The 13,308-nt window shown below is 37.0% G+C and overlaps 1 protein-coding gene across 1 annotated transcript in view; it reads right to left on the bottom strand.

Moving 5' to 3' along the window:
- Positions 1 to 9,289, bottom strand: part of GPN3 (GPN-loop GTPase 3) — a 232,192-nt gene extending 222,903 nt beyond the window's left edge. The window contains exon 1 of the mRNA XM_044068644.1: positions 9,038 to 9,289. Within this exon, the coding sequence (XP_043924579.1) occupies positions 9,038 to 9,085 (48 nt within the window). The 5' untranslated portion in view covers positions 9,086 to 9,289. The remainder of the gene's footprint in view (positions 1 to 9,037) is intronic.
- Positions 9,290 to 13,308: the final 4,019 nt, after the last annotated feature.

Raw genomic sequence — 13,308 nt, 5'->3', positions numbered from 1 at the left:
TACGAGACCAAAATGATGGGACATTTTAGAGGATGAGACGAACTATGTTACAGTCTCAATACAAAAAGTCAATACAGCTTATAAAATAATTTTTTGACTCTAAATGATTTGTCAGAGGGATTGACAAATTTAGATCTATACCGATTTTTACACAATAAACAGTTCCCGCTATATTTGGCATTCCAAAAGTACATAAAAGTTTAACAGCTCCCCCACTTAGGCCTACAGTAGGTTCCGCTACAGCTCCCCCTCCCCCCCCCCCCCAAGCCAAGTTTCTGGATGTTAAACTTTATCAATGGCAGAAATGGATACATTAAAGGATTCTTGGGATTTACAGAAATGTGTTAAACCCAACTTATACAATGAGAAAATGATATTTATTACTATAGACATAGGAGATTTATTCACTTCTATTCCATATGATCAAGGAATTGACTGGTTTAAGGAAGCAATGTTAGAATATGGTGCGAGTCTGGTACCTGTCTGATATTGATTGAACTAGTTTTGAAAAATAATTTTATACATTTTGAGGGGGAATACTTTCAGCAGATAAAGGGTGCAGCAATGGGTGCAAGCAAACATTCTCTATATTTGGAAACAAAAGTATATATTTAATTTGGAGTATACAGGAGGATGGAATTTATACAAGCGATATTGTGATGATATATGCCTGTTTTGGACAGAAACAGAAGAAAAAAGTTAGAGTTTTTCAATTATATTTCCAACACTATTAATTTATTGAGATTTACTTATGATGGGTTATTTATACCTCACAATTCAAAAACATGAAGGTAAATTTAAATCTACTGTTTTTAGAAAAGAAATAGTCTCTAATTCATAACTTTACACGTGCGCACCCCTATTATCAAAAAAGGGGATAGTTAAAGGTCAATTTGTGAGAGGAAGGACAAGGACTTCTGAAGAAGAAGAGGGGTTTTTTGGTAGAATGTCAGTTTTTAGAGGAAATGTTTAAAGAAAGGGGTTACCCTGAAAACTTCTTACATGAATTTAAATAAGAGGTTATAAAAGGTAGAGATAACAGCTTTGCCCCATTGCAAGGAAAGGATGACATAGCATTAGTCAATCACAGGAATGAGTCACTTACAGAAAAATTCTCCTATGAAGGTGCTTTTGTGACAAGTTATGATAGCGTGCAGGGTTTATTAAGAACATAATAGAAAAAGAATGTGCAAGATTTGCAAGTAAATCATCTCTGAAAACCCCCTAAAAATGTATATTCAGGAAGAGTTCTAATATTAAGAATATAATAGAAAATAGAGAGTATGTGAGGAATTCAAATAGAAAAGGTAAAGTGGGCACTTTTAAATGTGGGTCTTGCCCTTAGTGCCCGTATGTGCTAAATAAACAGCGTATGTATATAGGGGGAAGAAATAAACATATTATAACTGAAGCTTATGCTAGCAGTAACACCAGTGGGGTGGTTTACATTGCATTATGTGATAAATGTAACACATTTTATGTAGGAAAAAGAGAGAAAACTTCAAAAAAGGATTTATGAGCATAGATATAATTTCAAAAATAAGAATCTCAATAATGCCCTGTATAAACACATTACAGCATGTCCACAAAGAAATACCAAACGTCCGTAAAACAAACCGTTTATTAAAACTGATAAACTGAAGCGCTTTGCAATGCACTTTTTGTTCAAGTAATGCACGAACTTCATCAGATGCCATAAAATCAAACAGTACTGTTTAAATAATGTACGTAATCAGTCAATTGATAAATTAATTAAAAGCATTAAAGGGGTATATTCCTTATATCAAATCAGCACATAAATGGCATGCATAATTACAAAATTTTATAAGATACTTAAATCTCCCATTCAGGCATATCAAATAGTTAAAACAGAAACAAAAAACAAAAAAGAAGAAACAAAGAAAGAAGCAGTCTACCATAACTAGCAGCTACCGCAATATAAACATAAAATAACCCTATTCTTTTAGTTCCATTTCTATATATGTATTTATAAAACATGTAATTTTCTGTGTTTTAATTTATTTATATTATTTATCTATATGCATATATATAAGTATATATATGTGTACATACATACATTATATATATATATATATATATATATATATATATATATATATATACACACACACACATACATACATACTATATTCAATATTTATTTCATTTCATTTTAGGAACATCCACTGGACTCATTTATTCTTATATTACCCAGGTCTTATATATACATGTATTTAACTACTTATGAAGGCTTTTAAGTTTTAATATAGCCATAATTGAACACATATCGTTAAGGCCCGGCCAATTATATGCATATAGTCTAGTCTAATCTGCCATAATAATTCCTGCCTTTCGAGTTCTATTTCAACAGGGCCCCCTCTAATATTATGTAACAGCTGGTCCAGAATCCAGAATTTGAATACATGTGTGGGGTGTTCAGTTATGGCTATATTAAAACTTAAAAGCCTTTTTGTTTCTGTTTTAACTATTTGATATGCCTGAATGGGAGATTTAAGTATCTTATAAAATTGTGTAATTATGCATGGCATTTATGTGCTGATTTGATATAAGGATTATACCCCTTTAATGCTTTTAATTAATCAGCTGATGGATTACGTACATTATTTAAACAGTACTGTTTGATTTTATGGCATCTGATGAAGTTCGTGTATTACTTGAACGAAAAGTGCATCGCAAAGCGCTTCAGTTTATCAGTTTTAATAAACGGTTTGTTTTACGGACGTTTGGTATTTCTTTGTGGATTTGGAGAGTTTCTCAGTGTTTTGTTTGTTTTTGTATACATTACAGCATGTGATTTAGTTATTTTTTTTTTTTTGTATTAAAAGTTGTACCTATGATAGGAGAGCCATGGGAGACAAAAATAGAATACAGGAAGCTGTACTGGCAGATCATTTTAGAAGCCAACAGACATTTCCCCAGCTCCTGTTCAGAAATTAAGGGCTGCCAGACTATGATACGTTTAATTCATGGCCACTAGATGAAGCCCTAGAGTAAGATAAAAGAATAAGAAAAGGAGAATTGATTTTTAAAAAATTTTATTTTAAAATTAGATACGAGTTAAACAAACAAATATTTTAATTTTATGTGCTTTTGATAAATATTTATCATACAGTGTTTTTAATACTTAACATTTGATGACATCATCATCATCATCCTTCGGCTTTTCCCATTAGGGGTCACCACAGCAGATAATCTCTTTCCATTTCTTCCTATCCTCTGCATCTTGCCCTGTCACACCAACCGCCTGCATGTCCTCTCTCACCACGTCCATAAAACTTATCTTAGGCCCTCCTCTTTTCCTCTTACCTAGCAGCTCCATCCTTAGCATCTTTTTCCCCAATATACCCATCATCCCTCCTCAGCACATGTCCAAACCAACGCAATCTCGTCTCTCTTGCTTTGTCTCCAAACTGTCCAACATGAGCTGACCCTCTAATATACGGATTCCTAATCCTATCCATCCTAGTCACACTGAGTGCAAATCTTAACATCTTTAACTCTGCCACATCCAGCTCTGACTCCTGCCTTTTGGTCAATGCCACTGTCTCCAACCCATATAACATAGCTGGTCTCACTACTGTCTTGTAGACCTTCACTTTCACTCTTACTGGTACCCGACTGTCACAAATTACTCCTGACACTCTTCTCCACCCATTCCACCCTGCCTGTACTCTCTTCTTCACCTCTCTTCCACATTCACCATTACTCTGAATTGTTGATTCCAAGTACTTAAACTCGTCCACCTTTACCAACTCTACTCCATACATCCTCACCATTCCTCTACCCTCCCTTTCATTTACACCCATATATTCTGTCTTAGCCCTGCTGACCTTCATTCCTCTTCTCTCTAGAGCATATCTCCACCTCTCCTCATTCTTACTCTCACTACAGATCACAATGTCATCTGCAAACATCATAGTCCACGGGGCCTCCTGTCTGATCTCATCTGTCAACCTGTCCATCACCACTGCAAATAAGAAAGGACTCAGCTGATCCTTGATGTAATCCCACCTCCACCTTTAACGGATCTGTCACCCCCACTGCAGTCCTCACCACGGTCACACTACCCACTTACATATCCTGTACCACTCTTACATACTTCTCTGGCACTCCCGACTTCCTCATACAATACCACAACTCTTCTCTAGGCACCCTGTCATATGCTTTCTCCAAGTCTACAAAGACACAATGCAACTCCTTCTGACCTTCTCTGTATTTCTCCAATAACACTCTCAGAGCAAACATCGCATCTGTAGTGCTCTTTCCTGGCATGAAACCATACTGATCACTAATCATCACCTCCCTTCTTAACCTAGCTTCTACGACTCTCTCCCATAACTTCAAGCTGTGACTGATCAATTTTATCCCTCTGTAGTTACTGCACCTCTGCATATCACCCTTATTCTTAAAGATAGGTACCAAAACACTTTCTACACTCCTCAGGCATCCTCTGACTTTCCAAAATTTCATTAAACAATCTAGTTAAAAATTCCACTGCCATTTCTCCTAAGCACCTCCATGCTTCCACTGGAATGTCATCTGGGCCAACAGCCTTTCCATTCTTCATCGCGGTCCTTACTTCCTCCTTGCTAATCTGTTTCACTTCCTGATTCACTATCCCCACATCATCCAACCTTCAGCCTCTCAAAATACTCTTTCCATCTACTCAACACACTCTTCTCTCTTGTGAGTACCTTTCCCTCACTATCCTTTATCACCCTTACTTGCTGCACATCTTTCCCAGCTCTGTCCCTCTGTCTAGCCAATAGGTACAGGTCCTTTTCTCCCTCTTTAGTGTCCAATCTCTCATACAACTCTCCACACGCCTTATCCTTAGCTTTTGCCACCTCTCTTTGCCATGCGCCTCATCTCCTTATACTCATGTTTACTTTCTTCATCTCTTTGACAATCCCACTTCTTCTTCGCCAGCCTCTTCCACTGTATACTCTCCTGTACTTCCTCATTCCATCACCAGGTCTCCTTGTCCTCCTTCCTCTGTCCAGATGTCACACCAAGCACCTTTCTAGCAGTCTCCCTTACTAGTTCTGCTGTAGTTACCCAGCTATTCGGTAACTCTCCAGTGCCTGTCTTAACTCTTCCCTAAACTCCACTTCACAATCACCCTTTTTTAACTTCCACCATTTAATGCTTGGCACTGCTTTCACACTCCTCCTCTTCTTGATCACCAACTTCATCCTACAGACCACCATTCTATGCTGCTTAACTACACTTTCCCCTGCCACCACTTTACAGTCTCCAATCTCCTTCAGACTGGCCCTCCTACATAGGATATAATCCACCTGTGTACATCTTCCTCTACTCTTGTACGTCACCCTATGCTCCTCCCTCTTCTTAAAATTCGTATTCACCACAGCCATGTCCATCCTTTTTCGCAAAATCCACAATCATCTGACCTTCTGCATTCCTCTCCTTAACACCATACCTACCCATCACTTCCTCATCCCCTCTGTTCATTTCACCAACATGCCCATTAAAGTCCACTCCAATCACTAGTCTCTCACCCTTGGGTACACTCACCACAACTTCATCCAACTCACTCCAAAATTTCTCTTTCTCATCCATCGCACACCCAACTTGTGGAGCATATGCACTAACAACATTCATCATTACACCATCAATTTTGAGCTTCATAAATATCACTCTGTCAGACACTCTCTTCACATCTAAAACACTCTTGGCATATTGTTCCTTTAGTATAACCCTACCCCATTTCTCCTGCCATCCACACCATGATAGAACAATTTGAACCAGTTTCCTAAACACCTGGCCTTACTTCCCTTCGATCTGGTCTCTTGCACGCACAACATCAACCTTCCTTCTCTCCATCATATCAGCTAGCTCTCTTCCTATACCAGTCATACTGCCAACATTCAAAGTTTCTACCCTCACTGCTACACTCCTAACCTTCCTCCTCTCTTCCTGCCTTCGGGCATGCCTTCACTCTCCTTCGGCCAACAGTAGCCCAATTTCCGCCAGCACCCTGTTGGCTAACAGTACTGATGGCGGTCGTTGTTAACCCGGGCCTCGACCGATCCTGTATGGAAATATGAAATTTTCGCACCATAAGTTATGTGGCAGAATTTTTACACCGGATGCCCTCCCTGACGCAACCCTCCTCATTTATACAGGCTTGGGACGGACATAAAGAAATGAACTGGCTTGTGCATCCCCAGTGGCTGGGTTACTTAATATTTGATGACAATTCACAAGATACTTTTCATGGTTCGTTTTAGGGGTATATGATTGTTATAAAAATTTTAATTGAATTGTTTAGTATTCTCATTGGTGGTTCTTAATTATGTTTTGCATAAATATAGGATTGTAAGGAGTGTTAGGGCACATCTGATGAAGTCCTGAATAAGATGAAAATGCGGTGAAAAGTTAAGCATTTGTGAATAATTTTAGTTTTTTTGTGTGATTAATAAACTGGTTGGCAACTATAAGAGAGTTGGTTGTCCTCCCAAAGTGCCTTTCTGTGATCTTATTTGTAGTTTTTGCTGTGTTCCTCATTGTTTTTTGGTAGACGTGAGTTGAAACCAAAGGCTGAAAGGTTAATAATGGCAGCCCATGATAGTGGACTACATACACATTGACTTACAAAGTCCTTTGAAAATGTGGGAGAAAGAGACAAAATGTAGGTTCTGTAAAAAAGAACTGGAAACAGTCGCACACCTTGTCGGTGGGTGTGATACACTTGTTGCAGAGGAACTGTACACTGAAAGACACAATAATGCAGCAAGACTGTTGCACTGGAGATTGTACAAACGCTACAATATAGAAGTAGCTGAGAAGCACTGGAGACATGAACCACAAAGCATTAGAGAGAATGATGAAGACATGAGATCACCCATTACCCCAAAAAAAGAAAAACACACAGATGGGAGAAAACCAGCTAAATAGTCTGTGTGAAAAAAGACAGAAGTGCCATTGTTTCAATTGTTACACCTAGCAATTACTGTCTCACTTACAAAGAGAAACAGTCACAAAATAACAAGATTTACAAGTAGAAATGACAGCAACATAAAAGAAATACACGAGAGTTTCAATAGTAGTAGGAGCAATAGATCTCATAAAACAGAATTTACAATCGTATTTAGAAACGCTGCCGATACATATAATTCCGTATGAATTTCAGGAGTCGTCAAATTTGGGCATATAGCAGGTGATGCGAAGAGTGCCTTTGGCTAATATCAAAGACAAACAATACTAATTTCATGAACTTTAATCACATCTTGACTTAGAAATGGGGTCCATTCTCGCAATGGTATTAGAAACCAAAAGACTTGGAGAAGTTAAACTGACTTCAAAACAAACTATGTATACTTCAGTGTGATTACTGATCTCGCCACCTCTTATAAACACGTTCAGTGATGACCAAAACTATTTAGTTGCTTACTATGAAAGATTTTTTGCGGTCAGGTTACCCAACTTGGGAACAATCCCATACCCAGGCCAGTACGCATAATTACTTGACCTCAGCCTATCAGGATAACCTTTCTGTTTTACCTACTCTACTCATAACCCACTGATTTTCTACCCTTTGCCAGATGACAAACCAGGAATGTTCTGTAGAATTTTATGGAACCTAAAGAGTTACTAGGAAGACCACTAATTGCTAAATTATTGAATGGGCTAATCCTACTGGGCCATGTTCATTCCCAGAAAGAAGCATGTGGAAAACTGCAAAACAGCACAAAACAACGACTACCTTCTTAGACCTTCAGTGGTACTACTCAATACGACATACTTGTCCTTCCTAGGTTAAAAGCCCTATCCCTCTACTCAGTTTCATACAGACTCCTCAGAGGTGACCTCTGTCTGGCATACAAGGCGATCACGGACCCCACCTTGATGCGACTGCTGCATATCCGCAAGTCAAACTCCACTCGAGTAACCCGCCTGCGTGGCCTCATCCTGATCTGTGACATCAACTTGTCGGCGGGACAGATCTGTGTCCCAGAGACTCCCCCATCAATGGAACAGACTCCCTCTCCACATCAAGCAGAGTACCTCTTTACCCCTTTTTAAGCGCAACCTGGATAACTGGATGGGAAACAGAAAATATAGCCCTGGGATTCCACCCAAGTCTCTGCTGCACAGGGGCATCGGGTGCTGATTTGTCTAAACATGGGCTAAACTCTTGGTTTATAACCTAGTAACCTCCTATGATCCTATTCCTTATTTGTTCAGATGAAAAGTTTATGCTTTATCCTCCGACAAAAAAAGAACAACAATTAGACTAAATTTATGGTGAAACTTGGTAAGTGCAACAGAGTACAACAAATACCAGTGATTGCACCTGAATAAGCCAAAATACTGCATCGGAGGGTTGTCATTCTGTATAAACGATCGTAGTTTTCAACAGTAATATATTTAAGGACATTCCACTTATTTCAGCTGTCAAAATATCAATCCTTTATACTACAGGAAGTAGATAACTTTCCTGGTTTGCGTCTTAAAATTCTGTGTTCTAGATTGTTCTACATTGAAAGAATCTGACATATTTTCATAGCTAAGAATTAAAAAATAATACATATCCATGGTAAATAATTCTGAATCATATTAATTAAACCAAAGTACTTTTGCGAGTTATCAAGAAGAGTTGGTAAACATTTGCAAACTTCGTTAGCTCGACACTGTCTGCGACAGGTAGTATTCCACATTTTTGAAAGACACTGTTGAGAGCTATGAACGTTCCAGTATAAGCGATTACATTTGCAAACACATTCATACATTTATAAGTCTACGTATTTCATAAACGTTGCAAAAACATCAGTCAATTTGATTTCAACGAATTTCACAGTCCGAGTCTCAATATCAGCCACATTATACATGCTATACTCTTGTTACAACCTAATCTTTTGACTTGTTAATAATATCTTTAACTGCCTTATCAGGGCCAAATAAACTTCTAATGAAGACAGAATGCTATGAGAAACAGACATGCAGAAAGGTTTTGAACCAGTGGCATTTTAATGAAGATGATAGTTTTTACCTTTCCGCTGCCAGCAGGGCCCATCACAAGCTGAGCATAACGAGGCATCTTTGTAATGTGTAGTCACTGTAAATATATATTTCACATGTACACTTGCTGCTCTCTCTTTCTTAATACCTCAGCATCTTTACTGACCACAAACCAGCATGACAGACATGAAAGAAAAGTTGCCTAATGTTTACGTCCATAGCGCCATGACGGGTAGGCAGAGAGCTCAAAACGCGATTACAATTCTGTCTGTGATAGTTTGTTTCTCGGATTAACTCTAGCTTTCGAACGATTTTTGTGATATCCTAGCCATACCTCTCAATTGTACAGATTTTCGCAGAACGTCCAGATTTTGGTCTCATATTTTTGGTCCGTTTTTCATGAAATTGTGGTATTCTGGCAAATTACTGGTAAATAATTAAAGATTTAAGTTAAAAAATTATAGACATTTAAGTTTCAGACTTCATATCCTTCAGAAAAATTCATGCTAATGCAAAACTTGTTATTCTGTCAACTGTCTAAGCTTGTAAGAGCAATATTAAAAAAACTGTTTTTATTGTTGGGCCTTTGTCCCACTTTTATTAGGTTCATAGATGCCTTTGTGAATTGTTTTAAGCCTAGCCAATTATCCCATCTGAGAATCAAACCTTGCATCTTTGATTTATAAGGCAAATACCTTAACCATTATGCCAACCTCCTTCTGTCAAGACTTTTTGCTCTAAGAGATTGAGAGGTATGTTCCTAGCAAAGTCATGGATTGCATGCCTCTCAACTGTCCTTGATTTGGCCTCAGAATTTTGCTTTGTCCCTCATAAAATCTTTATGTTCCTACTAAATTACAGAGAATTTAAGTCTATCAATAATGCTACACGTTACAGTGTCAAACTTCTTATTCAGAAAAATACATATTGCTGCAAAAACTGCTGTTTTAGTAATTTTTAAGTGAACTAGATTAATAGTTAAAAACTTACCCTGATTTTGGCACCCCCCTCCCCATGTTTATCTTTGTTAAGAATGTTGACAGGTACATAATGATGCATAGCTACAAGCTATTCAGTTACTCAGAAATGTAGCTAGGGATTTACATGTTGCGCTCACAACCCCATGTTGCTGCTGTCCCCTCCATCAACTTTTCTTACAGTAATATTACACAATAGACATTCAAACTTCTTGTTGTTCAGAAAATGTATGTCAATGTAAACCCCATTGCTCTATTACCTCATGTTAACTTATTAAGTGGATTAGAATAATATTTAAAAATCTCTCCTGATTTTGAGTCATGCTTTTCACCCCCAGTTATTCTTGGCTTTGTGGAGAATTCTTGAAGAAAGAACTTTGACAGGTATGAAGTGATGTTTATAGCTACAAACTATTCACTGAGACAGGAATATAGCTAAAGATCCACATGTTGTGCTCACACCCTGGTATTATTGACCCCAGCCCCAATGTTCCTTACATAAAAAAAAAAATTAATTAAATTAATTAAGTAAGTAAAACATTGTCTAGATACTCCCTCACACTTGAAATGTATAATTTCAGACATTGCCTAACAGTTATAAGGTAAGATCATTTCTCAAGTCAGTGCCAACCTGCTGAACTTTCCAATATTACTGAAACGACCAATGATAACCTGAGGAATTACTGCTGTAGACCTCTGTGTAATTCCAGAGACATGGTTTAAAGCCATGGAAAGCATCCATGCAGCTATAGGCCTTCCACACATTTAGACCAGCTAATGCACAGGAAGGGTCAAAAGGTGGGGGTGTCTCAATAATCATCAAAAACAGTCACACCTCAATAGGTTTCATTAAAATAAAAGTCTTGCAAAATGTGATATATATTCAAATGAAGAAGACAAGAAACAACTTTATACAAGATCAACCTGCCAAACAATGGGTGTATGTAACACAAAAGCTGGAAACAGATAATAAAAAAGGTGCCATATACAACAGATAGGAATAATAACTTATTATCATAATGGCTATTCTATCCATATTATTTTGGAACATGAATGACCTCACAAACACAGACAAAAAGGAAAGAACATTGAATAATATTAAGAAGTGCAGCATGCAAATAGTAATGCTACAGGAGACACATTTGGTAAAAAGTGAGCATCTGATAAAGGATTATAGGATAGATATTCAGCAGAATAGCAGGGACAAATGAAAAGGGGAATGCTTATACATTAGCTAGAGGAGCTCCAATAGTGACAGAACAGAGAAAAATATAACAATGGTAGATTTGTGGAAGTAAAGGGCTACTGGCAAGTGAACTTCTGGCATGTATTTATATTGAACCTAAAACTGCTATGATGGAGCTTAAGAAGATTTTGGAAGAAATAATCAGCTTTCAGCAGGGACTATTACTTATAGGTGGAGACTGAAAAAGACTGGAAGTGAAGAACCTTGACTCCACGGACTCCAGAAATGCTCACTGCCCACAAACAATATCCAAACCATACTGTATAATAACACACCAACCACTTAAATGGTTAGAAAATCTTAATTTAATATTACATGGGTTAAGCGCTTTCACTCACACAACTGTGAGCTTCATCAGAACAACTATAAAAAGAAAGAATGCAGTTTAAATACTCCGTTTGGCACCAAACCTATATGTATTAAAGTGACAAGTAGCACGAAAGATTCTGTACTTAAAATACCTTATACGCTTCACCTAATGTCATCTAAAACACTTATTTACAACCAAATGTCCTGTTATTAATGTAAAATAATATCTACAGATATAACATCAATCAAAATGTCAAAAAAATGCCAAAAAATATATAACAACCATCACTATATTCAAATGCATTAATGACTAACACATTCTGATTGTTCACATAAAAAATAAAAAACACATAATCCCCTACAAGTGTACATATTTATTTTAAAAAATTGAAAGTTACTACAATCATCAAACATACAAAATGTTATTAAAATCTTCATATGTTATGTACAAAAAACCTACATTTGTATACAAGATGGGGTGCAACATCAAGATGTATTTGGAAAGAGGAATAATGGGTAAAGGAACTGACAGTGCTAAGAAGAACACTTCAAAATGTAGCAGTTGCAGTCAATGTCAGGCAATAAATGAGGAGGAAGGAATTGTTTTAAGCAATGTCAATAGAACTAGAATAAGATTCAAACAAGGTAACTGTAACTCCAAATTTGTCATTTATTTGGCAAAATGTGGAGCTTGCCTGGGATACTATATAGGGAAGACTGAAAGGAATTTAAAAAAATGCATTTATGCACACCTATATAATATCAGGAGGAAGGATGTGAACAATGCTCTATATAGACATGTAGAGAAGCAGGGGGTAGAGCACTCTTAAGTTTGCCATTTTGGAAAATGTTGCCCTTGATCCTACAGGAGGCAACATTAAGGCAATATTGGCTTATAAGGAACTATGGTGGCAGTTATTCACTGATGCCTCAACTCCTCCGGGGCTCAATGATTACCTAACCATTAAACCATTATTATCCATTAAATAAATTCATTAACACAATTTTTGTATGTAGACAAGGTCAAGCTTATGACACACAAGGATGTCATTGCGTAACCATTTTTTGTAGATAACATATGAAGATTTTAATAACATTTTGTATGTTTGATGATTGTAGTAACTTTCAATTTTTTAAAATAAGTATGTACACTTGTAGGGGATTATGTGTATTTTATTTTTTTATGTGAACAATCAGAATGTGTTAGTCATTAATGCATTTGAATATAGTGATGGTTGTTATATATTTTTTTTGACATTTTTATTGATGTTATATTTGTAGATATTTTACAGTATTACACAGGATGTTTGGTTGTAAATAAGTGTTTTAGGTGACATTAGGTGAAGCATACGAGGTATTTTAAGTACAGAATCTTTTGTGCGCCTTGTCACTTTAATGCATATAGATTTGGCGCCAAACGGAGTATTTAAATTGCATTCTTTTTTGTTTTTATAGTTGTTCTGATGAAGCTCACAGTTGTGTGAGTGAAAGCGCTTAACCCATGGAATATTAAATGAAGATTTTCTAACCATTTAAGTGGTTGGTGTGTTTTTACACAGTATTTACATCATCGTTAGTGGTTTGGATATTGTTTGTGGGCAGTGAGCATTTCTAGAGACTGTGGAGTCAGCGTTCTTCACTTCAGTCTTTTTTGGTATTTTGTTGACGGAACGCTTTACCGGTATAGGTGGAGACTGGAATTTGATTTGCAACAGTGAGGGTGTATCTGGGAGACCTAGAGGGGAACATATATAAAAGAAGATAGATTCC

The sequence above is a fragment of the Protopterus annectens genome, chromosome 4.part0 (genome assembly GCF_019279795.1).
Source record: "Protopterus annectens isolate FY-2018-M chromosome 4.part0, PAN1.0, whole genome shotgun sequence".
Taxonomy (NCBI): Eukaryota; Metazoa; Chordata; order Ceratodontiformes; family Protopteridae; genus Protopterus; species Protopterus annectens.
The sequence above is the reverse complement of the archived record's forward strand: the minus strand, read 5'-3'. Positions and strand labels throughout refer to the sequence as shown.